At 41.4% G+C, this 25402-nt stretch overlaps 1 protein-coding gene and 1 long non-coding RNA gene across 4 annotated transcripts in view; one reads left to right on the top strand and one right to left on the bottom strand.

The window, feature by feature from the left end:
* LOC115948117 lies at positions 1-2474 on the bottom strand. The gene is made up of 3 exons (XR_004081962.1): positions 2392-2474; positions 1559-1754; positions 1-38 (listed from the first exon to the last, which is right to left on the bottom strand). It is a non-coding gene; the product is annotated as an uncharacterized LOC115948117 (long non-coding RNA).
* Positions 2475-9253: 6779 nt separating this feature from the next.
* GPR137B (G protein-coupled receptor 137B) overlaps positions 9254-25402 on the top strand; it is a 25324-nt gene continuing 9175 nt past the window's right edge. Inside the window, exons 1-4 of one of the 3 annotated variants that reach the window (XM_031058775.1) lie at positions 9273-9762; positions 18424-18473; positions 21495-21608; positions 23285-23507. In XM_031058775.1, the coding sequence (XP_030914635.1) occupies positions 9394-9762; positions 18424-18473; positions 21495-21608; positions 23285-23507 (756 nt within the window). In that variant the 5' untranslated portion in view covers positions 9273-9393. Of the gene's footprint in view, positions 9763-18423; positions 18474-21494; positions 21609-23284; positions 23508-25402 lie in introns of all 3 variants that reach the window. The other 2 variants (XM_031058774.1, XM_005423197.1) reach the window with 2 other exon arrangements.

Genomic DNA, 25402 nt, shown 5'->3' with positions numbered 1-25402 from the left:
TCCTCTTTCTCTCTTTCTCTCCTTCATGTCTTTAAAATCTTTTTAGCACAGAACAAGAGGACACATAGCGATGTAAAATAAATGGTCAAGTGCCATATACCTTGAAGGACTACAATTTTATACCTGTAGTTCTCAAAACCCCCAACACTTAGCAGGATATATGCTGGGACAAGCAGTCCCAAGAAGACCTGACAATTACTTTTGTCCCAGCTTTTGATTTTAGCGGTCATTGATGCTGTTGGCTGAGGCCTCTTTAGTACATCTCTTGCATTTAAAACTATAAATTATGTTATGCAAATCTGAAAACATTTCAGATGTTAGTAAAACTCAAATTCAGCTGCTCAGTTTCTTTCATTAAGGTAGATTGAAATTCTGTATATTTTTTCTATTCATTAATCACATGGCTGTACCACCTTTTCCTAGCTTGAGATTGAGATGGTCATTACTTCTTAAAAAGATATGGGGCAACAAAATGTGAAAAATAGCCCAAAACCCAGCAGTTTCTGATGAAACATTCTCTGCAATGACATAGTTAAGATGAAGCAAATACAGCTGCATGCAGGAACACACCTCTTAGAACATTTTAATAGCAAACACGATTGAAGTCATTTTACTTCAAAGTTGTCCATTCTATAAAAGGATTGGAAATCTGCCATTGGGCTATTCTGTATTTTACTCAAAAATAAACTACAGTCAGCACAGCTGGAGGTGATAGAACTATATCCAGGCCAAATACTCCCTGCTCTCCATCCCAGCTGTTAAATCTTTCCTTTCACAGCATGGACCACTGGATAGTTTCTAACCTCTCCTCTCTGCAGAATTTCTCAGCTCTCCCTGTACTTATAAAGAGCTGATATGATTTGATGCAAACCCTCATTTTACCAAACCTCAGCTCACACGTATGTTAAACCTTACAACCAACCATATCACATTTTAACAACTCTGGCTCCTCCTAAAACATTTGTTGTGTTACCATTTTGTCCTCCTAAGTAAGGACCCTGCAGGAAAAACTTTCACTAAGGTAAAACTTCAAAACACTTGCAAAGGTGTCCAAAAACTCACAGCAACAACCGTAATTCCATCATGCCCTAATATTTAAATAGTTAATATCTTGTTACTTAATGCTAAGACATTATAAATTATTACCTATTTATAATTTAAATTATATTTAGCAATATATCAAGGATAATATTAATATAGCTATATAATGTGTTTTTCTTTTATAATTATCACTTATTACAAATTTATTGTCAAATATTATTATTAAGAAATTGTAAGTGTAGTTGTGCTGGTTTTGTCTGGAACGGAGTACATTTTCTTCTCAGCTGATAGAGTGCTGTATTTTGGATTTAGTACAATAATGCTGATTAATTGTTTGCTGGGGTTAAGCCACAATAATGGCCAAGATGCTTATTTAATATAATAAACTTACATAGACGTGGTTTTATTAAAAGAAATGAAAAAGACAGAGTTTTTGCTATCGACATGATGGTATCATCAAACAACTCACTTGTGAGAATTTTACAAAAAACCCCAAAGGTTACAAAATGTCACTTACTGTCTCCAAGCAGAATTTCTCTTTAATGTCATTCCTGTAAAAACATCTGCAACTCTGTTTCTTCAAACGTTCTTCTTTCTCTTTTCTTTTTTTTAACTTTTCTTTATTTTCTCTTTTTTACACTTTTACCGCTCTGCTTCATCCACTAAGGCAATTTTTTCAGCTGGGCCATTTGAAGTCTAATGCACCTAATGTTCTGCATGATGAAACAAACATAAATTGCTGGCATGATTATTGCAGTCATGAAAAGATCATATTTTAGTTTACTGTGTTTGAAACAAATGCAGTTCGGTTTATGGACGTACAATACAACCTTGGCACTTTTCCCCCCAATAAAAACTAACATTTTTTTAAGTCAGATACTATTTTTTTCACATAAATGTATTCTAATGATGTTAAGGAGGAGGAGATAAAGCTCAGCCGATTTCTGCCACTGAGGCATAGTTCACAAGCAAGTAAAACCCTGCAGAATAAATCAGGACAGTGCTGGTTACTGCTTTGCAACAAGGATAAATACGGAAAAGCTGCCGGTTGGGACAGGAAACCGCCTGGCTAAATGCAGCTGGCTGGGGCACATGAACCTGTGTAACAACCTCTGTTCCTTTTCCAGGGGAGCTTTATGGAGAAAACAGGCTGGCACTGTGGAGAAGCAGATACCCTCAGCACACATTGAGCTGGAGAGGAAAGCAAGCAGCTGCAATCTCTGTGTCCATCTCAGGTGGACAGAAGAAAAAGAAGCAGAAGGAAAAAGAGAAAGAAAAAAATAAACTAACTAAACAAAACCCCAAACCAAAAACCCCCACCCTAACAAAGCCGGAATTCAAGCCCATCACCGAGCAGCCGATGAAGCTGTTCCCGTCTCTCCTTGCCCACGAGGGGGCGAGGTGGCGCCGGCGGGCCGGGGGAGGGCCCCGGGGGGCTGCGCCCGCCCCGCTGTGAGGGAAGGGGTGAGCAGGAGCCACCCCGCCGCTCCCAGCGTTCCTTGTCTTGCTCCTGGGGCAGGGACTGCTCTCCTGCCGCCACCTCTGGCCCTGTCGCCGCGGCCCCGGGCCACACGGGGCGGCTCCCAGAGTGGGGGGCTCTGAGGCAGCCCTCCCTGTCCCTTCCTGTTGGCAGACGGGGACAGAGGGGCGGTGCCTTGAGGCGAGAGGCTCCTCCGTAGTGTCCTCACCTCCTCTCCGCTGACAGAGATGCCCCTCGGAGCGGGTGGGGACGCAGCATGACCTGGGGGCAGAAGGTGGCAGCCTGTGGCAGATAGGTGCCAGCTGTGTCTCGTTCCTCTGATCGGAGCTGGAGGTGCTACCGGAGTGCTCTGCCCTCAGGTGCGCGCTGACAGCTCGGAAAAGTCCCCTGCCAGCGGGGAAGGCCCAGCACAAACACACGAGGGTGACACATGGGATACGGCATCCAGGGGATCCATGTGCAGGGCAAGGAAGGGCACTGTTGGCTCAATCTGACTTGTCAAAGTTGAATGCAAATTTGCTTGCAAAAGGTTGGTTTACCACTTGGTTTTAGCCCAGGAAATACAAATGTATCTCAGGTCTTCCCAGATATGCTTAAGTATAGATTCATTAGTGGTCAAAGAAAGCTCATCTTGTAGGAATGCATCTCCGAGCTGTGAACTTGACACGCATCTCAGGAATTCTGTTCTTCTCAGTTATATCACCTTGCAGTGGCAGACAAGATCCTTTGCTTCCAGCTACAGTAGCTATCCCTCTCCACCCTGTTTTTATATCCCAGAAAGGCTAGACTGGAGTCCTTCACCAACAAAACTGTCTTCATCAATGCTCCAAGGACAGCCCTGTAGCTGACAAGTTTCTGCAGCAGCCACATTGAGAGCACAGCCATGGCAATGCAGTTTCAGAAACTGAAGGAGCACCAAGCTGCTCAGGCCTGTCTGTGAGCACTTCCCAACATAACCCTCATCTTCCTCCGAGCTAGCCTGGCTGTCGGCACTAACTGGCATAGATTTAGGACACTAGAGTTAAAAACCTTCTTGAGATATTAAACTGAGAAGGCTTAATCGAGATTCTTGACTTTTGCTTCCACAGCTGAATTCTCAGCTGCTTGAATCAACAGATAATCAGAGCTGAATCAGGTGATTTCTAACATGGAGGGGTTTGTTAGCTGTGAGCCAGAGGCTTCATATTGTCTAAGGATCAGAAGCCAAGGGAAGAAAATTAATTAACTTACTTTCCTGGATGTGGCTAAAATAATCCCTTTTCAAATGGACTTTTGTTATTTACCTGTCAAGATTCTTGTGAAAAGAAGAAAGAAGACATGATCCCTGCTAGGAAATGTCACAGGTAGTATGAAATGCCCAGCACTGGGCAAGTAACCTTTAGCACTCAAATCTCCCTTCCTCTGTTATCAGTACACATCTAATCCACATCTTTTTTTCCAGCCAGCTCATACACAACTGACGGATCTGTCTAAGGGAATCCCCAGTGAAGGGAAATGCCCAACTGCTTTAGTTCCCTTTTGATGGGTTTTTCCAGTGGAGGCTGGGGATGGGTGCAAAGGAGTAAGTACAGTGTAAACTGTGAGTCAGGGAAAGCAGAAGAAGGCTAGCAAAGGACAGGATATATTCTGCTTGAGCTAGCAAGGATTCAAAGTGTCTTTCTGGGTTATGGAGACATCCAGGGAACTGAAAGCTGCAAAGAATGATTTAAACAGTGACAAGCAACAAATCATTTTTGATTCTTTTCAATCTTAGATCTCACTTTGCTGAGTCTTGCTTTAAATCCCAAGGAACATGCAACACAGACAGAAATTTCAAGGTGTCCAGGACTTTCTTACCAGTCTAGAATACAAACTACAACTCCAAGTTTCACACTGCTCCTATTGCATATTGCACAATGGAGAAGTCTGCAGGACAGGCTGAAATCAACATTCAACCAGCCTAATAGAGACAATGCTCAAAAATAAAACACAGGCACTTGTATCCAGATGCTTCTGTTTTCAGAATTTGTCTCTTTCAATCTTCTATTCACTGAGTTATGTATTTTGGAAAATTTTCTTCTGGTCAAGTATGAAATTATGAAACCACGCTTTTCTTGCTTTAAAGGTATTTGCATTACTCTGATTAGTTTGTGTGGTGAGCTCCTGCCCTCAAAGCCTAAGTATTACTTTATGTGAAGCCAATGGAAGCTTTGGCTGCCTTAAGGATTATGGGTTAAGGCCCTGAATTTGTACTGTTTTACGCCACTGTATGACCTAAATGAGATTAGAATAATAAATCCTGATTTTTTATGAGGGTTTTATTTAGGCATGTTTTGAGTATGAGGTCTGTGTCAGGATTAATAGTGAAATGTAACATGCCCAGGCACAGAGAAAGCCCAGCAATGAAAGGACCTTTTTTTCCCTTGAGAAAACTGGTTCCCAGCCCTCTGTTTGGCTTTTAACAGAGTTACTAAATGCTGAATGGCAGAGAGACGCTGGATCCCAAAGATGGTGACGTAGACCATGACTTGGAGATGCGCCCGTTCCAAAAGAAGGACAGAAGTATCCCATCAGCAGTATTTTGCAAGCCTAACTACGTATGCTCTGCAATGCAGTAGCAGTCAAAAAGCTTCCAACAAGGTTCTCAGAAACCAAAGACAAACGAGAAATTACAGGTTCAGGATTTATTAGCTAATTCATCCATCATGTTGAGCAGGCACTGGTTTAGGTGCTTGCCCTGTAGTTAAATCAGATTGCTGAACCCATCCAAAGAAAATGACCATTTTTTTCAGCATCCTGGCCACCGTGTCTCATCAAGAAATGTGACATCTTGTCATGTAATGCACCACATTGCATTGGCCTAAGTATTAGATGCAGAAGGTGTGTGCTTACACCACATAGTTAAATTTCTCTGTTCTAATGGTCACATTACACAAGGCTTCAGAGGAATTTGTCTATTCAAAAGATTATTTCAAGTGAAATGAGCGGAGTGCATGGAATTGAGCTCATAATTTTGTGGGACACAAAATGAAAAAGGAGGAGGTGTAAGTGTTGTGACAAACGTGGGAGAATTAAATAATCGTGAATTCCATGGTATCTCTACTCTTTGCTTAATTCAGAGTATTAATACTCCCACTCCACACCACATACTTGGCCGGTCTTGTTCAGCATCAGATTTCTGTCCCACTTGTTTTGGGGTTTTTTTTGTGTAGAAATAGGAAGAATTATTTGCTTCAAAATTTTGTTGTTGAGTTTTGTAATCATAGGCCTCATGGGGTGCAGAGCAAAAGAAAATGTTGAACCAGAATACCAGTTTATTTTTGTTTGGTTTGGCAAGAGGCCTGTCCATCTGACAACCTCTACTGGTATGTCTCAGCTGGGGTGGAACTGAATAGAAAGTCCTCACAATTTTGCAGATAACTTTGGGAGAAAGCAACTTTTGAAGAAGGACAGACTTTAAGGTCCAACCATGATACTTTCTTTAGTACTTCAGGTTTGAACCATGAGAGCCTGGTAGTTATAAGAAACACAATCCTTCCAAGAGTCATGAAGCCTCAAAAGAATTTAAAAACTTGCTCATGTAACTAAGGACAAGTTTTCTGGACTACCATAGTGTAAAATCAAATATTAAGATGATTCCATATCTAACAAAATCTTAAATTACTTTATTTCCTTCCCTTTTCAGAGGTGCATTTTTCTGCAAAACCCTTTCTAAAAGATTTTTAGAACTGCACACTAATGAGCGTCCATAGTTGCAGAGTGCTAACAGTCTTGCCAGCAAATTCATTAACTGCAAGTGACATCATAGGTGAGAACTCAGACCTCTTTGCACAGGAGCAGGGGCAGCAGTTCAGCTTGCAGAACCCGGACACTTTATGTAAATTACTTTTGTTCATTTCAAGTCAAATAGCAGTGGGACAGCCTAGATAAGCAACTTTTTGAACACTGGCAGTTCAGCGAAGCTTCTTTCTTTGACCAATGGCTCTTAGGAAGAAAATAATAACACGAACAGACCACTTGGAATTGCCCAACATCCACAGACAGCAGCAGGGCTGATGAGGACCAAGTGGCTGAACTGCCTAAGCACTGAAGAGCTGCATGGGAAGATGGGTCTATTAAGAAGTTTCTTAAAATGCTGCAATGCAGAGTTGCACAACCAAGCTTTGCTCACCTATGTCAAGGACACTTGTCTGGGGCACAATCTGTGCGACCACTGTTTTTGCTGTCTCTTGGCAGCACCTGACCGAGGCAGCAGCTTCTTCTTTAGCTGTTTACAACACACAAAGCATGAGCTGGCAATCACATCCAAAGGGCCCTAAACCAGCAGATTATTGAGTGGAAATGGATTCCTGCTCCTCTGTACATTTTATAGAATACATTATATACATTTTATAGAATAGTGGCTCTTGCTGAAGGAATGCAATGGAAGCCTTTACCCCATGTAGCAGGTTAAAGTCCTACAGCACAAGCTGTGAAGAGCTGTTATAGGTCACTGATAAAAAGCAGTTGAGTGCTTCTGGCCACTGTGGGTTAATGATGGCCGCAAGCACAATCAGAAAGCTTGTACTGAGAGCAGAGAGGTGGTGTGTAACCCACTTAATTTGTTATTGCTGTACTCTGGCCTCTAGATAGTGTATGTGTGCACTGGGGTTGTGAAGACTGACAGACATACAAGGCTGGCCTACTAGTGGAACTGAGGAAGGCTAGGAAGTTGTTTTCCTTGTCTGCTAGGAGGAAGTATGTTTCAGTATATGGGAGATGTTTTTCCTGATCTGGGAGATGGAGCATTCTGTAGTATGTATTGAAATATATTTTATTGTGTCTTATTTGTTATACATATTTGACATATTTTCTAAACTCCTGCTCAGGCCTTTTACCTCCTGCCATCTATTCCTAAGGAGCATTACAGCCTGAGTACAGACAGCTTCTCTGAAAAACTTGCTTCAGCAACTGTCAGTTTTCTGTGTCCTGCCCTGGTATTGAGTAAATGTTAATCTTTTTTTTCCTCTTTTGTTTGTTTGTGTTTGTTTTTGTTTTTGTTTTTGTTTTTGTTCCAGGAATTATGCAGGATATAGGAGCATGTGCTAGTTCAGAACTAAGTCCAAGTTTATTTGCACTGAAGCCATATAATTCTTTTTCTGCAAGCTCTAATATACCTCTGTAGATGTACAAGATTTTTAGTGCCTAGGCATTTCTTAGCCTCTCTCATCTCTCCCAAATTCACTCTGTGTTCTGTACATTTCTGTATGTAGTCAAATCGACCATCACCCAGTGCTGTGTATCACCCTGTAAGCCGTTTATCTGGGATTTTCAAGGCTGCCTGCTCCTGGTAAGAGTCTTAAAATCATATCTAGAAACTTTTATCAATTACCAGATTTACATAAGCATTGAGAATCTACAAATCCTTTAGCAGTCAATGGGACCTGGGTTTACTCAGCACCTTGAAAATCAAACTGCTGAAGTTTCAGTACTTAACCTTGGATTTTGGAATAGAGCTTTAAGGGTTCAGGGTGGATATTTCTGGGGCAGAATAGGGTTCACATTGAGATATTTTTAAATAGATACCCAAATTTTAATATATTTCATTTATATTAATAAGCACAATTATGATAATTGTCTTTTTCAACAAAATAGTAGTTTTGAACTCCTCTTAGTGCAAGGCATGGAAATCACTATTTTCATTGACAGTGTCAATTTCTGCATATCATGGGCACTGTGTTAGTTCATTACATGGACCCTTCCACTGTAGGAATCTTTTTTCATTGCTCACCAGACATGTGGGGTCTTCCCTGGGGATTGGTCCAGGTAATAAGCACTTCTTGCAATCAGCTTACTATAAATGATAGAGAAAAACGTGTCAGTGCTCCAGCCATAACCAAAGTAGCTTTTAAAATCTTGTTGTTGTACGGTACGTGGCACTATACATGACCTAGAGATATATGAAGCATTTTGACCACACTACAAATGTCTAAACCACTCAGTTTCAGTTCTCAGTTCTCACCCCCATGAGTCAAACCCATCAGCCTGCCATAGCACCTATTAATTTATAAATTTCATCCCAAGGGCATATCTGCACACTTGTGAGAAGGTGTGGCCAGTCAGCTGTTTCCAGAGTGATGGCACAAAAGCAACCAAGAAGAAAAAAACCTGTAGCTGCATGTATGCTTTGGTGAATTTAGATCTCTAGGAGGTTTTATTTTGTTCCTATATATGCTAGGTTTGGAAGTCCTGATGTACCTTTTCTCCTATTCTAATGAAGCATCTTATAAGAAAAAGAAGAAACTGAATATACTAGATTTGCTGTGCCAATTGTGTAACTTTATAAACACAAAGCTTTCTGCAATGGCAAGCTGAGCTGTTGCAGCTTAATACAGCAGTTTGAGTTTCAGGAGTACTTGAAGGTGTTTAAAATGATTTCTAACAAAATGCAGCTAAATGAAGTACTTGTTAAACAGGAAACAAAAAAAAATCCTTCGAAGATATTATGTGTCTGCCACTGGGAAAGTGTCAGGTACTTGTTTCTTGTGAAAAATAGAACATTACTTAACTAATTTAAAATCCAGATAATTTTCCTTAGAAAAAAAATTAGCAGCAAACCGTTCAGGGGCTGGTGGATTTCTTTGTTTCTTAAGGATGGTAAAGATTTGTGCAGAGACATCAGCAAAGAGCAGCTTTCTGAGCTGTTCCCTGCCAATTGCTGACAAAGGCAGTCCTAATGAATCATTCTGAATTGTGATCATGTGCTACCAGCCCACAGTGAGCTGCCAAAGAGGAAGTGCAGCTTGTTTTCTTTCATTTTCTTGATTCCTATGCTGTAGGAAGATGAAAGGAGAAGGAGGAGGAGGCAACAGCGGCAGCCAAACTTAAATAATTCTGACGATTCCCGATATCAAATGGAGGCCCCTGAGTGGGACCCACTGAAAAATGACACCCTTCCGCCGACCCTGACGCCAGCTGTCCCTCCGTATGTGAAGCTGGGCCTGACCATTGTATATACTGTTTTTTATTCACTGCTTTTTGTGTTCATCTACGTCCAGCTCTGGCTGGTCCTTCACTACAGGCACAAGAGGTTCAGTTACCAAACTGTCTTTCTGTTTCTGTGCCTGTTTTGGGCCTCTCTTAGGACAGTGCTCTTTTCATTTTACTTTAAAGACTTTGTCACAGCAAATTCTCTCAGCCCCTTCATCTTCTGGCTTCTTTATTGCTTCCCAGTCTGCCTCCAGTTTTTCACCCTGACCCTGATGAATCTTTACTTCACACAGGTAAGCAACAGATATTTAGTTGATTAAATCTAGCTGAATGGTAAAGCCTTATTATGTGAACATCACGAGAAAAATGTAATTTACAAATGTACCTTGGCAATGCAAAAAGCAAATTTCAGTTGTTTATTTGGGTACTTTAACTTCTGGTCTGTATGCCAGTGATCAGTGTTACAGTGAAACCAGAGCCTGAAGTGATCACTGTGAGAATATCAATTAACATGTCTACTGTCTATAAAAATAATTCAGAGATTGGAGAAAAAATGTATAGGAGAGCTTGGAATTTGGATGCCCAAAATGTCATTTTATTATTATGCCTTATTATTGTTATTAGACTTTAAAAAAACCTCCTGTCTTACCAGACTTGATCTCTGTGTGCAGTCAGAATTGTAATGTCTGGTTTTGCCAGCAACAAACCCCCAGTCCCAGTTTTTTCATAAGTTGGCTGATGTTTCTCAGTGAGGTTTCTATTATGTGTATAACAATCAAAACTGGTGATGGAATCCTACTGTGGGCCCAAATTCCTGTTAGGATCTGTATTACAAACAGCTTTGACTCTGTTCAATAACTGCTAAGTGCTGTGCCCAGATATATCCTCTATTTCAAGGACTCTCTGATGCAAAGGTAAATTCACTGTATATTGGAGTAAGGGAAATAGTATCTCCATTTCATGAAGAGGTCTTTAGAGTGTGTCTGTGCCATGGACATCTAAGAAGTCAGATGAGTTAAGCTGCACAGGGCTCCAGGTTGCTGCAGCTAGAATTGCTTGGAAATATTTATGGTGAGCATGGTGATCTTGCACTTGGCTGAACGGTGGGATATTGGCATGCTGAGACAAAGAAAGGCTGCTGGGCTTGCCTAAGATCTCACAGGAAACTTGCAGGAGGGCAGAGACTGGATTCTTTACCTCCTCAATCCCACTGCAGTGCCTGAAGCAGGATACCAAGCCTGCACTCATGTGGCCCTGATCAAAGTCCACTTTCCCAGTGCAGGAGCAGTTGGTCAGGAGAGCATCAGCCAGCCCTGGAGCACACCAAGCAGTGCTCAGGATACTTTGGGTGTTGCTGTGTGCCCCACTTGGAACCAGCTGGGTGCCTGGGGCTGATGCTTCTGTATCCCCATGGTGTTTAACAGTGCTCTGTAGTGATGACAGGCCTTATCAATTCTGAACAGCCTGACTGGAGGCATCAGGCTGCATGCAAGGGCTGCTATCCCAGAGCTGGAAAAGCAGCAATGGTAAGCATGACAGCTGTAAGAAGATCACTTGAGTTGTAGAGGGTATTAAATACTTAGAACCACATACCCAGTTTTGTGCTTAGGTTTGCTTTCATGGATTCAGTGTCTGAAATGCCTGCTAACTCACCCTGCTCCACTCCCTGGTACTTGAGATATATTAAGGGATTACAGGAACCTTTCATCTGCATACTACTCAAATCCAGCTCAGGCATGTGGTTACCTATGCTTTACCCCATAGCTATTGTGAGGGTTGTTTGGTAACTGTGTAGCTTCCCAGAGTCAAATGTCCACCAGCACACAGTCCACCCCATCACAGTGCTGGGGCTAAGTCACAGCCTGGGTCAGACTCTTCCCTCAGACACGCATGTGGGTCTGCTGTGGAAGCCTGGAGGCAGAATGCAGCATCCTGGCTCTTGGCCAAGAGAAGCCTGGGCTGGAGCGAGAACAGGAGGGGCACAGCAGTCTGTGCAGTAGTGTCAGCACTCAGGAGGCTTAGTGCTGCAGGTAACATTCCTTTTGTCTGAAGAAGATCTGAAAAGGCAGCACACAGAATGCAGACATTTGTCCTTCTCACTTATTTTTAGCATTGTTGTCTGATAGCGTGCAGGAAGTACAAGTCAGTGGTTGGAAACAGAAAAAAGGCTAAGGCTGTTGGTTCTGCCTTTGAGACAGAATTCCTGCTTTGTCATTCTGAGTTCTCCGGATCTTCCTCTGAGCCCCTGTGAGAAAGAGTGGAATAGTTACCTGTATTGAAGAGCTGTTGTGAGGCTTTTGAAATAATATTTGCAAGGGACTTTCAGAGTTTGTGATGTGCGTCATAATCTTCAAATACCTTGGGCCACTGTAGACAGACTTAAGAATAGTATTGTTGTTTGCTCTAGAGCTAGTTGCAGTCAGTGAAATTTAATCTCAAATATCTTCCCAGCTGAAACAAAGGTCTAAGAAATACAAGCACAGCCGTTCTACGAATGCATGACAAAATAAGTGCATGTATTTTTAATTCACTGTTATTAATTCTTTACTTCTAACCATTAAAAGGTGGTTTGGCTTGAAATTCAGCATCTTGTATATAATGTACATCTCGCTTTCCACAGTAGACAAGCAAGAACTAGTGTGAAAGGGGTGGAGAGAGAAAATTTTGTTTTCAGTAATGGCTTAAAACTTCACAGACCTGTTTAGAGACAGCTTTTATCCTTTTATTCTCTAGAAGACAGCCAAGAAGGGTCTGCAGCTGTGTCTCATTGCATGAAACCCCTGCTATTTCACTGGTGCTTAGCTAGAGGGAAAGAAGTGACCTGTGTATAGTATAGGTGCAGAGCACTGGAAAAGATCCCATGGATCTCTGTAATTTGTAGGTTTTTATTATCTGCTGTAGAGCACCTACCATTCGTAAATGTAGCACTGCTAGGAAAACTCATAAATGTAGATGTGAGAGGAAAAAAAGTGGTTAAAAAATATTGCAAATCCTCCTGGCCAAACAAAAAACTCATTTGGCAAGTGCCTGAGGGCATTTTTCAAATAACAAGCACCTTTGAACTTAATGGAAAGTTAGCCACAACTATTCTCTTTTTTAATAGGTATCCCAAAGCCATAGGGAATTTTAGATGTGTTTTATGTGTAGCAGGACAAATGAGCCCTGATGACATCAGCACAGCAGAGTCTTGTCCCCAGACTTGAGCAGCTGCAGCAGAAGAACCTCTAGTGTGTTGGAGCAGGTTGCTAAAGCAGGAGAACTATGAACAAAAGAGAAGTTAGAATCAAAATAGTTTTGACTCAAAATGAGATCTTTGGGTTAAGAGCCAAGTTCAGGGTCCTTTGATGCAGTTGTAACGCCCTACTTAGAGCATGTAGAAAGGGTGCTGCAGATAAGGCTTATAGAATATTGGTTACTCTCAGAGATTGTGAGAGAAAATGAGTGCTGGAGAAAATGAATATGATTTTTAATGGAATAAGTAAATGTATTAGAATTTGTTAATCCTATGTCTGTATTAATTTCCTTCTAAAGAAAAATAATAGTGTTATCTACGCTCTCAGGAGGGGAGGCCCTCTGCCTACTTGGAAATCATTAAAATAAATCTCAAATGATGAGATCCAGTGGCGCTTTTGTAAAACAGTAGCACAACGCCAGCAAGTAACAGCACTGTACCAAGACAGCCCCCTGATCCTGATCCACGACATAGGGAGCCAAGGTGTATTTCCACCTCCAGACCAAAAATCTCATAGAGATATTTGCCTCACACATGCAGCTTCAAATGTTTTATTTTCTGATAAATAACGTATTTTCCACTTTAAATGGAAAGAAGTGGAGGATCCCACAGTGAGGCATCCCAGGCTAATGAAAAATGTGAGGATTTCAGGACTTGGATACTCCTTTATTTATGTCCTCAAATCTTCCCTGTCCCTGACAAGGGGACACTGAGATGAGTCCTCAGGCTTTATAGTTAGTGCTGTGAGTAAAAGAGTAAAGAGGCTCTGGGAAAAAAAATAAGTTGCCTTTTCTGGTGCATGTGAGGGGTGGGCAGAGAAGGATTTGCTTCACTTTGTCCTGTTTGCTCAGGCTTTGCATTTCCCTGGGGAACAGAAAACAAATGAAGCAGGAGAGAGGCTAGGATGGAGGGTTACAGGCTCAAAGAACAAGGTCAGGGCCAAAGACTGTGAGCTATAAATTTCCCTGAAAATCCCAGGCCTCCCTTGTGGCCAGGCACAGAAAACAGTTGGGTGGGCTCTAGGTTTTGTCATCAGGTTGGGAACTTCTCCAGGATCAAGGAAAAATAGTGCTGAGCTAAAGAGCTGTGAGACAGTATGGGTGGAGAAGGCTGGTAGGCAGATTTTACCTCTCCTTCTTCCTCCCTAACCATCTTCCCTTTTCTTTGGCATCTGGATTGAGAAACTTACCCTGTCTCTCAGGCAGTGCTGATAAAATCAGGGACTTTCAAATGAAGAGAAGTTGTACAGAGTAAGACAGCTCTGAGGGGAGCTGGCCATGCCTGGCAGGGTGAGGTAAAAACAGCGCAAGGCTTTCAGAAAGTTTTCATGTATTTCAGTGGAACCAGAGTAAATGGTAGCTCTGGGAGGATAATTAAGAAAATTCCTCATTCTCTAATTACCGAGGATAGCATTTCAAAAGTTCTCACCAGTGAGAGAACAGAGAGGGCTTTTTATTTTGGATAATTCTTTTTAGCAGAAATTAATAAATCATATATTATAAAGCTTATTATTAATTTAAAACAAGATTTAGATGTATATAGAACTACATAGGAGTCTAACTACATATGGTAAAGCATCAGCAAACATGTTTGCTGTAAAATGTTGCCTTTACTATTGTATCTACAGAAGACAAATTGCAATTGCAGATTAGCTGGCTGTCAGCATCTGACATGAAGGATGAGGTCATTTGATTTAGAATATAATTTGATAGGAAAGCTACCGTTGGAAGTTTACTGTGGCTGTCAGCCCCCACAATCATCCCTGTCCTTTTAGGACTATTTTTACCAATTTGTGGAAGACTGAGGATGGTAGTGAGTCACATTGCCCATGTCTGTAGGCCTTACAAGCTGTGTAGAATTTAGAGAGTAGAGGGAAAACTTGCCTGTTTTGGGAAATCTGATCCAAATAAAAGAATGAACATGGAAGAAGGAGAGGAAGGGGAAGGTGGGCCTGGGACTGAAAGATACACAGCTGAAGAAAGGTACATGTGCTGATGATGAGATTGTGGCATTATTTTCAGGTTTCAAAGGGAAGTTTGCATGGAGTGTGACAGAGGAAGAGAGGGACTGTGATGAAAGGAACTGGGAAGGAAAAATGCATGCTATTGTTCTTATAGGGTTTTTGAAGTGAGAAGTGGTAAATAAAGCTGAACTTCATTCCTGTGCCGAAGGCCAGCTTGAGACACACGCAAGCATTTACCACATATCTGAGGCTTTTTGGTAAGCTGAGCTGTAGCTCCTGTAAAAGTGAATTGATCAGCTAGCACAGGAGGTACAGCAGAGGTTTGTGCCAGTCATCACATCAGTTCAGCTAAATCAGAGCATGGACACGAAAATTGCTCCCAGGAGATTTTATTTTTCTTTTGCTTTGGGAATATCTGTCTTGGCTTTGACAGCTGGTTCACTGATACTTATAGAGCCAAAGTGGCTCCTGATTAGCTGGAACCCCCATCAGCTACAACAGCCTGGCCCTGTCTGCCTGCTCTGCTGCCCAGCAGCTCTCCAAAGCTGTCTGCAGCCAAGCTGCTGATGGATCCCATGCTATCCCCACTCCTGGGGCCTGGTAAAATGTCTCTAAGGTCAGCTGTTTACATCAGTTCATGTAATGGGAATTTTCTCTGGCTGTATGAAGAGATTTTTGGAGTCCTTTTGAACTGCTGCAGTTTTATATGCCAGACATACACCTCAGGGGAGTGGAGGAGGGAGTGTGAGAATCTCATTTGAGGTTTCCAACCCTTAGGCAGAAACAGAGAGTCAAAACAGGATATTTCTCCTTCAAAGAACAAGCAGAAGGGGAAATACTTTTAAGTCTAAAAAGCTAAAAAGTAACCCTTTAGACATAAGAAAATTAGCAAGGACTTTCACTGCGTTTTCCATGTTCATCTTGGGTCTCTCTGAAAGATCTTTTTAAAACAGCCTACTCTCTGTTTGCTGTTTAGTCTATTCTTAGGAATGGTCTGGTTTGCTCTGGTTTGCTGGAAGACTTACTTAGATGACTCAGATATTGACTGGAAGTTTTCTCAGCACTGCTGCGAGAAGGGGCCATTGAGCAACCAGTCTCTTGAGCTAAATGCTAAAAGCAAAAAGCTGCACCCACGCATGTGAGGTATATTGAGATCAGCTCCTGACATCCTTACTCCCACTGAACAACCCTTTATTCTGTGACAATCCCATTGCTTACAGCAGGGCTACTCATGAACTAAAGCCCCATCAGTTTTTAAGCAAAGGCAGCAGAATCTGGCTGCCTGTGCTCCTGCCTAGCAGTGAATTGGTAAGAATTCTCCATGCCTTAAAGTGTAGCTTTCATTCTATATAGCATCCTTTCGGTTTGGTGGGGGTTTTTTGTTGGGTTTTTTTGTTGGTGTTTTTTGGTTGGTTTTTTTTTTTTTTGGTCCAGTATTTATTTTGTTTCTTAATGGTCATTTTGCTCTGAAAATTTCAGAACAAGTATCACCTGGGACAGTTCACCAAATGCAGAACCACGGTAACAGCTGCTTTGGTGATTGTGAATCTTGAGATCCCGTTGGATCTGCAGCAGGAGCATCACATTTGGTTTTGCCTAAGTTATCCATGGAGATTTTGCTGGGCAGTGGTCTTGGATTGGTTTATGTGACAGTACCTTGTGACTTAAGAGGGATGAGTAGATAATTTTTGGGGAACCACTGGAGATGGTATTTAGGAACTTGGTATTTGCTAGGCTTTGTGAAACCAGAACAACTCATTGCCCACTGGAAATTGCTTGTCTTGTGAAGTTCTTTGCAGAGGCTCTGAACTCTTGTGTTCAGTGCAACTCCTGAAAGGTGTCAGAATTAATGGTAGAATGTGTAGAAGTGATACTCACAATAGGTGAGGTTTGTGGAATGACCCTAGAGACGAGGATTACTCATTTAGTTTCATTGAGTTCAGGAATCTGCTTCCTCCTTCCCTTCCAGAATAAACTGGGTAGGCAATAAATCTTGTACAAATTGTATCTGAGAAGTATTTTGAACCTCATCCCTTCTCTGAAAGTGACAGCTACTCTTTATGCACAGCAGAAGTGCAGAACATTTGCAAGCCCCTTGTACCTTTCCTTTCAAAAGCAAGTAAATAAAACAACCTAAAACTTCTTCCTGAACTCCTGTGAGATTTCATGACCCAGGAATTTGGAGAATGAATCACAAAACTCCTCAATAAGGGGTACTATCAGAGATGTTATCTATTTGAAAACAATATCAATGGTTGCAGAATATTTTTACAGAGTTTTTTCTCCCAAGTTTTCAATTTTATTCTCAGTTTGCTGAAAAACTCAGTGTTCTCTGCTGCTTCAGCTAGTGCTAAGCAAGCTGATGCATCACAAAAATAATTTCCATGTCAAGGCAGCTGTTTATGGTGAATAGGAGTTAAATGACAAGTTGTTCCAGGAGATCTGGAACAAGTTGAGCCTGATTTTCTCCAGATCTATGTCTCATGATTGACTCTCAGTTGTTCCCATAACTGGAGAATTTTTTACAATATTTTGCTATGCAGACTCTCTCCTATTGGATGATATGTAGAATCATTATGTAGGCTTCTCCTCACAGAGGACATATATTAGATACATTTGTAGAGTTCCTTTTTTCTTTTAAGTCATTGATTTTTAGAAGGATGATAAAGGATCCTTCAAGCATTTTCCCATCAGTTTTCTGAAGTATTTTAAGATTAGTAGAGGCCAGATAGAGAGACTGACAGGCAGACACATGTCTACAGTCACATTGTGATCATTTAAGTCCTGTTTCCCTGGGAAAGCGTAATAATCATAGCAAATATTATGCAAACATAACTAAAGGGCATGCAAAACCAAGGTAAATGGATAAGATAGCAGAACTTGAGGAGAAAATGATTGGGAAACTACCCAGAATAAGTCATGCATCATGACGTTTTTATAATACTTGTAACCAGTGTGCTTTGTTGTTGGTTTAAATGAACATTTGTAAACTAAGTTTTTGTTTGGAAACCATGTTAGCTTATAAAAAAGCAGTAGTACTTAAAAGTGATTTTTAATAAATAAGATACAAAACATGGTAATATATTTTTGTATAATTTCTGATGATGGTTAAACAACTATGACTGATGGCACCTGGCTACATTACAGAAAACTTGTCAGTATTTTATCTTTTCTGGCTAACTGCTGGGCCTGAGCTATCCTTCTGTAAAAGCACGTATTGTTGTACAGTGAAGAGCCAGTCAGCAGAAGCCAAATAATACCTCAGAGTAAAAGAATGAGTTTGGCTCTCAATGGCATCTTTTTGGCAATGTAACATGGATGTGAAAGTATATATCTAATTTCAGGCCAGGGTACTATGATAGGCTCTTCATGGGAACATTTGGCCTGATGTGAGCTGGTCTGTGTGAGAGACATGTACTGTCAGGTCATGTAAGAGCCTACAATACTTTCCCTCTATGATTATACTGGCATTGATCCTTTTGTTAATACTGGTATAAAGGACCTTATTCCTAAACCAGAGTAAGTGAAAATAATAGTGTAGGTAGTTTGGATACAAGTGCATCTGATCACCTGCTGAATGGTTCTAGTACTTTGCTTAGAGCTTGCCTGCCATGGGCAAGCAATCCATGCAAATCCATTATGTAATGAAACCTGTCATGGCATATCTTGCGGCCTGTGAGACAGAATTGCTGTGACTCGCACTGTCTTTTTTTGTTGACATGTATGCTATGTTTGATGCAGTACTTTTTTGTTTTGCAGGTGATTTTCAAAGCTAAGTCAAAGTATTCCCCAGAGCTACTGAAATACAGGTAAGAACTTTGCAAACATTCAATATGGGAGGGAAGAGCCATGCTGTTTGAGAAACATGTTTTCTAATTCGTGACGCTCGTATTTCAGCTATTCATATTTGTATACGAATGTTTGATGATGATGGTTCTGAAGCCACCTTTTACCTATGACCTTTAGGGGACTGTGTCCTTTCTCAACACAGGGATCATTTTTAGACAGTCACATATTTCAAAAGCAAATATTTCCAGTGCAAGCAGAAAACACCCACCCTAGAGATTTGTATATTGGTTCTTATCATTTATATTACTAGGTAAATTCAGATCCAGTGCTGAAGAAGCAGAGTGATGTTTTGGTTTTTTGACAGGAATGAGTGGGAGTGGGTATGTTTTAACCTGTGAGGTCAATGTAATAGAAGTCTTAAAAGTTTTGTGAAGATGACAGACAAATTGTGAAGAGAAGGAGCTAGGGAGAATGGATTCAATTTCGTGATGTGTTTGGGAGCTTATAGATAACCTCCCCTGACTCCATAGAGCTGAGGTTATGGTAGATTTACATTTAGGTGGAGAGATTCATTTGGCATCTTGTTGTGGAGGAGAAGCTGTCAGGATGTATTTGAAGGAACCCCAAAGGGCAGTAATGTGCAGAAAGCTCAGGAAGAGCTCAATAAATTAATGTTTGTTGTGCCAGTGCTTAAGAGCCTCAGTTGGGCAATGCTGTTTAGAAGGAGGAGAGAGAGAGAGGTTGTCTCCATTCTAAAGAAAGAATTTACAATATGAATTCAGGATAGGAAAACAGAATAATTTAAACTGCAATCTGACTTGTTACTTGCTGACTGTTAGGAGAATGTAGTACTGTATCAACAGGGCAAATATCACTGTCCTTCTCTAGAAATTTGTTATCCTACAAGTTTTTCATACAGCTTGTGAGGCAATCATCTGTACCAAGTGCTTTGGGAACCATGTGTGGTATAAGGGCAGTACAGTGAGAGCAGGCTTGAGGTGGGCTCGGGAGGGCATGGGAAATGCAGTGTGATGGCTGGCTCAGGAATGTGGACTCCAGACTGAACTGCAGCTTTGAACCCCCCTTTTGCACTCTGGTTCCTGTGAGAAGAAAATCCAGGAGTATGGGCTCCAGACAAGCAGATGAGGCTGCCCCTGGTGGGCCACACGGGCAAGAGAGACAAAGAGGGTCGCTGTGCACAGACCCAGCTCAGGGTGGTGGAGGGCTGTCTGTGGACAGGTTCCTGCATGGCTTTAGAGGCGAGAGCTAGAAGCTTGGAACTCCTCTGTCACTGGTGCTTGTGGCAAGGCTTTATTCCTGAACACTGCTTGAAAATGTCTTTCTTGAAGCCCAGGGAGATCGTGATATTTAGTCAATGCCTGTAAAGTGACTGCGTTAGCAACCTGCACGTAGCTTTTGGAGCATTTTGTTCCTAAATACAAATGTACTGTGGCTAGAATTACTCATGCACACGAGAGCTCCATGTCCACACTGACTCTTCCCCACTGGATATCTAATACAAATCACTCTTGGATCTGGCCTAGTTTTTTCTTTCTTGTTCACTCTGTTGGTAAGGGATTTCAGTTGTATTTTGTTTTAACAACTCAATTGCAGCATGAGTGTGGTTAGTTTGTCTAAAAGAGCTATATTAATAAAGCTGACCTCATTTCCTATCTTACACAGGGCGATTGAAATTATGTAATATGTGCACAACCACAGATGAATTAATTGTAACAAGCTAGTGAAAGAACACAGACTTACATAGTGGCTTGTGTTGGAAAGGACTTTTAAAGATCATCTAGTCCAATCCATGTCCCATGGGCAGGGACATCTTTCATTAGATCAGGTTACTCAGATCCTGAGGGAGAGAGAACTGATGGAAAGATGCAAGGCCTACAGACAGGTCTGGAATCTGCACTTACTGAATCTGATTTTTCTTCACTACTGAATGTTCACTTTTTCATTTTTTCCCTCCATTTCTTTATTAATTGTAAGACCCTATTGCCTGGTATTGCCATTTTTGCAACAGATGATGGCAACATAAATGGGGCAACTGAGAGGTAGGACTTCTGTTTATGTACTGACACAGGTCTCAGAAATTGGAATCATTTCAGAGGCAAAAAAAACCCCAAAAAACGAACAAATAAAATCCTATAAATTCTATCAGGGATCCAGAATCTTAAGCAAATTTTATTCAGAGCAGCCTTTACAATATTAGTAAAAGAGCTCAAGGTGAAGCCTCTGTCCAGTTTCATATTTAAACAGTCCTTCTGCCTGTTCCCTGGACTTGGGGATTTCTTACTGTCACCAGGTTTTTGGATGAGGCTTACTGTGCTGTGTGTGCATGTCTTGTTATACACAAGCCTCAAACACTGCATACAAAATACAGTAATTTCAAACAGATTTTCTTGTTAAACGAGGCAAATCTCACTGCATTAGCTGAGGTTCTGTTTTCAGCTCAAAGAAAAACTTATGGGTGTATTCAGCCTGACACAGAAGGAACAGGACAGCCTGGCATGTGTCTTCCCCAGCCAAACCAGATTACACAAGGCTCCTTTAAAGACTAGTCCCAAAGTGGGGATTAGGCACAATAGGCCTTTGAACTTTCACTTGCACTTTCACTGATGCAATCTGGAAACACCTCTCCTGCCCTGCTTTTCTGTTTTCTGTAAAACTCCACATGCTTCTTCATGCCTTGTAGGTGCTCTTGTAGTTGAATTGAAAAGATACTTTCTGCCTTTAATCTGCTGAGACCCTAAAACCCTTCCCCTAGAGAGACAGTCTGCGTCTCTATCAGTGCTTTTCCATAAATTCAGCAACAATGCTTCTATTGCATTGCAAATGAGGCAGCCATTTCCCCAGCCACATCATGTTAATAAGGGGCCTGGAAGATCCTCGTGTGAAGAGCTGCACAACTGACTGGCCACGACAGCTCACCCTGGCACATATGGCAGTGTGGGGGCACGGGAGTGTGAAAGCACCGGGTTGGTTTTTTTTTTGCTGCTTTTTGGTTTTGGGTTTTGTTTTTTTTTTTTCTGAAGTCTGCAGAGGAGGAGCCTGGCCTGGAAGCCTCTCAGCCTTGCTGGTTGCAAGCCAGCTTCATGCTGCATGCCAGTATGCAGGCTGTGCTGCAGCAGAAGGTCCTTCTGGCTAAGGTGAGCAAGAAGAGGGAGTACTTACTGTCCCACAAGCAAGGCAGATGTAAGAGTGTGCCCTTCCTCAGAAGCCCCCACAAGGGGACTAGAGATGGGACTTTGGGAGGGGAAGGAAAGGAAGACATGTGATCACTATTTAAAGACTTCTGAGCTACTAATAAAAGCTGTAAATGTACCACTATTACAGAGGAAACCGTGTGAGAGAGGAGCTTCAGGAGTGCAGTGCTTCCTGCATTAAACTTTGAGGTTTAAAGGAACTACCTCCAGCTGCTTATCCTAAAAACAGAGCCCTGCCCTGGGAAAGTTAAGAATGAGCACAATCTTCCTGCTGAGAGGGAATTTCCGTGCCTGGCAAGGAAGAAACAGCATCCTTACTCACTGCCAGATATAGCTGGAAAGAAAGGCTTTGATTCACAAGCTTTTAGGCTTTCAGTTCTCCCTGTAACACAGTTAAAATACCTCAAAGGTGTATCTCCTCCTTTCCTGCCCTCTGAAAGGAAGCCAGCTATGCTTCAGCTTTGTAGCTGCATTGATACTAACCCAAAAGAATATGAATGTGTAAAAGGAAAAGATCCCCATTGGGTAAAGTATTATTAAACAATTGGAACCAGATTCCTCAGGGACAGTCTGTATGTTTGTTGTCAGCGAAATTCAAAGTTCCCAACAGGCATGAAAAGTTGGGGCCAAAACCTCTTGTTCAGTGGCTGTAGATTATGCATTTTATCAGTAATTTCCTTGGTCAGCAATGATAATGAACTAAGCAAATACTTTAAATGAAAGCATGTTCTTTTTTTTTTTTTTTCCTAATGGAAAGCCCCACAGGTTTGTGTAGGCATAGGGAGGAGTTACAACCAGTAATAAATTAAAAAATTACATACAATGTAATACCTTGATTACATGGTATGCTTATATTTTAAGTATCAGTGCTGGGTACATTGGAAAAGAACCAGATGGATAAAAACAGTCCAAATCCTGGGCTTCTGTCTGTCACATTTCGGTTCCAGGTCTGCTTCTGTGGTGGTGTAAACACATTTTTCCTGGCCTAGATGGCAAGATGCCAACCCAGAATCAATATGCATAGTTAAATTTCTTGATGTTTCTTTCAAGAGGTTGGCCATGACCAAATTGTTTAGAAAAAGAGACAGAGATGGAAGCTAGGGAACCAGTAACTTGGAGATTTTTCCTGCTGTTAGACACTTCCCTAGTTTGATATCTGATGACAAACATTAAGAGTCAGTATGCTTTACATGGCAGTGGTGGTATAGTAAAACCAGGGTCAAAACCAGTCCATTCCAGGCAGAGGTTTTTTCTGAGAGTGATTAGTCAGAGGATTTGTGCTGTGTGTGAAGTGCATGGTCTAAGAAGGTGCATGTATTTTTTAAGTAGTTTTTGAGAACTGTGCTGTTGAATTTCTGCTGCAGTCCTCCGTGTTTTGCTGCTTGATATTAGTTGCTTTACTTACAGCTTGTTGTGTAACTGTAAAAACAGGTTTGAAATGGGCTAGGTTAATCTCTCCAGCAATCTGGAGCACTTTGATTTTGGCTCAGCAGCTGGTTACTCTGTCAGCTGTGGCAGCCCAACACAGGCAGATTTCATTTTCCAGAGTGCAACTTCCAGCTCATGATTGATACTTCCTGAACAATGTTGCTAAAACTGTTTTCTTCTCACTCTCCCAGGTTGCCCCTCTACCTGGCTTCTCTTTTCATAAGTCTCCTCTTCCTCTTGGTGAATTTAACATGTGCAGTATTGGTGAGGACACAGAATTCAGAGAGAAAAATCATTGTCTCTGTCCGGGTGGCAATTAATGACACATTGTTTGTGCTGTGCGCTGTTTCACTCTCCATCTGCCTGTATAAGATCTCCAAGATGTCTTTAGCCAACATTTACTTGGAGTCCAAGGTAAGGTACATTTTCAGTTATTTTCAAGTACCTTCTGGGATACAAGGGCAGTGCAAGGCAAAGCCACAAAGCCTGAGAGCTGGAGGCCTTAAACTTTACAGCCTGCACTTGGCTGGCCATCGTGTCCAGTACATTAATTAAATATTAAATGTTAGCAAGGGAGCTTTTGGTTAAAACCAGTGATCCAAAATATATGGTTTTGAGGCAGATTTTGCATAACTTTTTGGCTGGAATTTCTCACAGCTCTTTTCAAGCAGACACTGCTTTCTCTGGGTCCCTTGTCTGAAGACCATTTCAGTACTGCAGCATAGAAGTGGCCTGTACTTCAAAATCCTTCAGCTTGTCAAATTATTGACTAACTGTTTAAGGTAGCAGCATGCTGAAGATAAGCCAGACAGAGAAATATTAATCTCCCTTTTGATACTTGCATATTCCTATATATATTCCTATAGATAATGAGAATATGTTTTAAAAGACTTAATACATTATAACTTAGCCAGCTGGGGAAAAGGGTTAAAAGGTGTCTCCTATTACTCTACAGGATGTTCTTTAAAGAAATATTGGTAGGTTTATATCTTTGGACACATTCAGTGGTCAAGGAGCTGGGTGGCATCACATAAGCATGCAGTGTTTACTATAAAATCAGTGAAGATGTTTTCTATCTATAAATAATGAAACAGGGCTTTCAAAAGTCCTTGCATTTGCAGAAGACAGTTAAATCTTGAATTATCAGTTTAACCAATAACATATTGCTGTTACCACAACAAAGCCTTAAAACTTTAAGGTTCGACTGCTATTAAGAAAACCTTATCATAGAATTCCTCTCTACATTTACCTAATCAGATGAAATAAGTACATTTCCTGTTTAATCAAATCCGGCCATGCTGCACAACAACTAAAAGTTCAGGACTGAATAGAGGATTTAAAAACACAGGTCAGTTTTGTTTCTTTCAAGCTTGTCATTTGCTGACCAAAGGGCACTGGCAATGGATTATTTTTGTTAGTAAGAAAAGTTTTTCTTGTGCTGCAAATCAGAGAGGCATAAATCTCTGTTACAAAGCAGTGTTAACCTAAAGGAGGCTTTGGTTCTGTTTTAGTTTGGTTTTGGTTTTGTTGTGTTTTCTCCTTCTGTGGGAATCCCAACCTTCCTTACTCCAAACTATTTCACAAAGCCCAAAGGATCTCTAACATTATTGCAGACAGGAAAGGACAGAGCGCTCACCTGATGAAAGTTTGAATGTGGAAATGGGAGTTTAAGAGTGATTTTCTCCTCCTTTCTGCTGACCTGAGATGGGAGCTCCTCTGAGGACTTCCAGTAGGGTTTGACTGCACATACTTTAGGGATACAGGTGACTGAAACTAGCTGTGAATAAAACATCCTGGTTTTATCTGCTACTGTTATGCCAGAAAACTATTTAGAGAAGAAAAGTCCATTCTCTGCAGTGATATGACAGAAATACTGTTGGAGATAATGCATGCTCTGTGGTGCATGTAGGAAGGCATCAGTACTGGCAGCTTTTTATTTGCATTTCCCATTTGCTGGTATATATCTTCCAACCACATGTGAAAACACATTCCTCTCCATGACCTGGCATGGGGAACCATCGTGGTGCTCTGTGCCAGGACTGTGCCAGCACCAAGGAGGTGCACAGCCCTACCCTTAGGTGCTGCCTTGGGCTGGTTCTCTGCTGGGACACACTACCAGCTTGGGGCTCCCCTTCTTTTCTGCAGGGGCCTGTGACAGAAAAACTATTCCTCTGGATTTACTTTCACTGCTTCCTTCTCCCTTCACCGACCCACTGAGTGTATTTGAAGCATTTGAAGTGTATGGAAGCAAAACCAGGACACTTTTATCTGCTTTTTTATATTTGGTGGGATGGAAGTTTGTTAAATCT

The sequence above is a fragment of the Geospiza fortis genome, unplaced genomic scaffold (genome assembly GCF_000277835.1).
Source record: "Geospiza fortis unplaced genomic scaffold, GeoFor_1.0 scaffold381, whole genome shotgun sequence".
Taxonomy (NCBI): Eukaryota; Metazoa; Chordata; class Aves; order Passeriformes; family Thraupidae; genus Geospiza; species Geospiza fortis.
The sequence above is the reverse complement of the archived record's forward strand: the minus strand, read 5'-3'. Positions and strand labels throughout refer to the sequence as shown.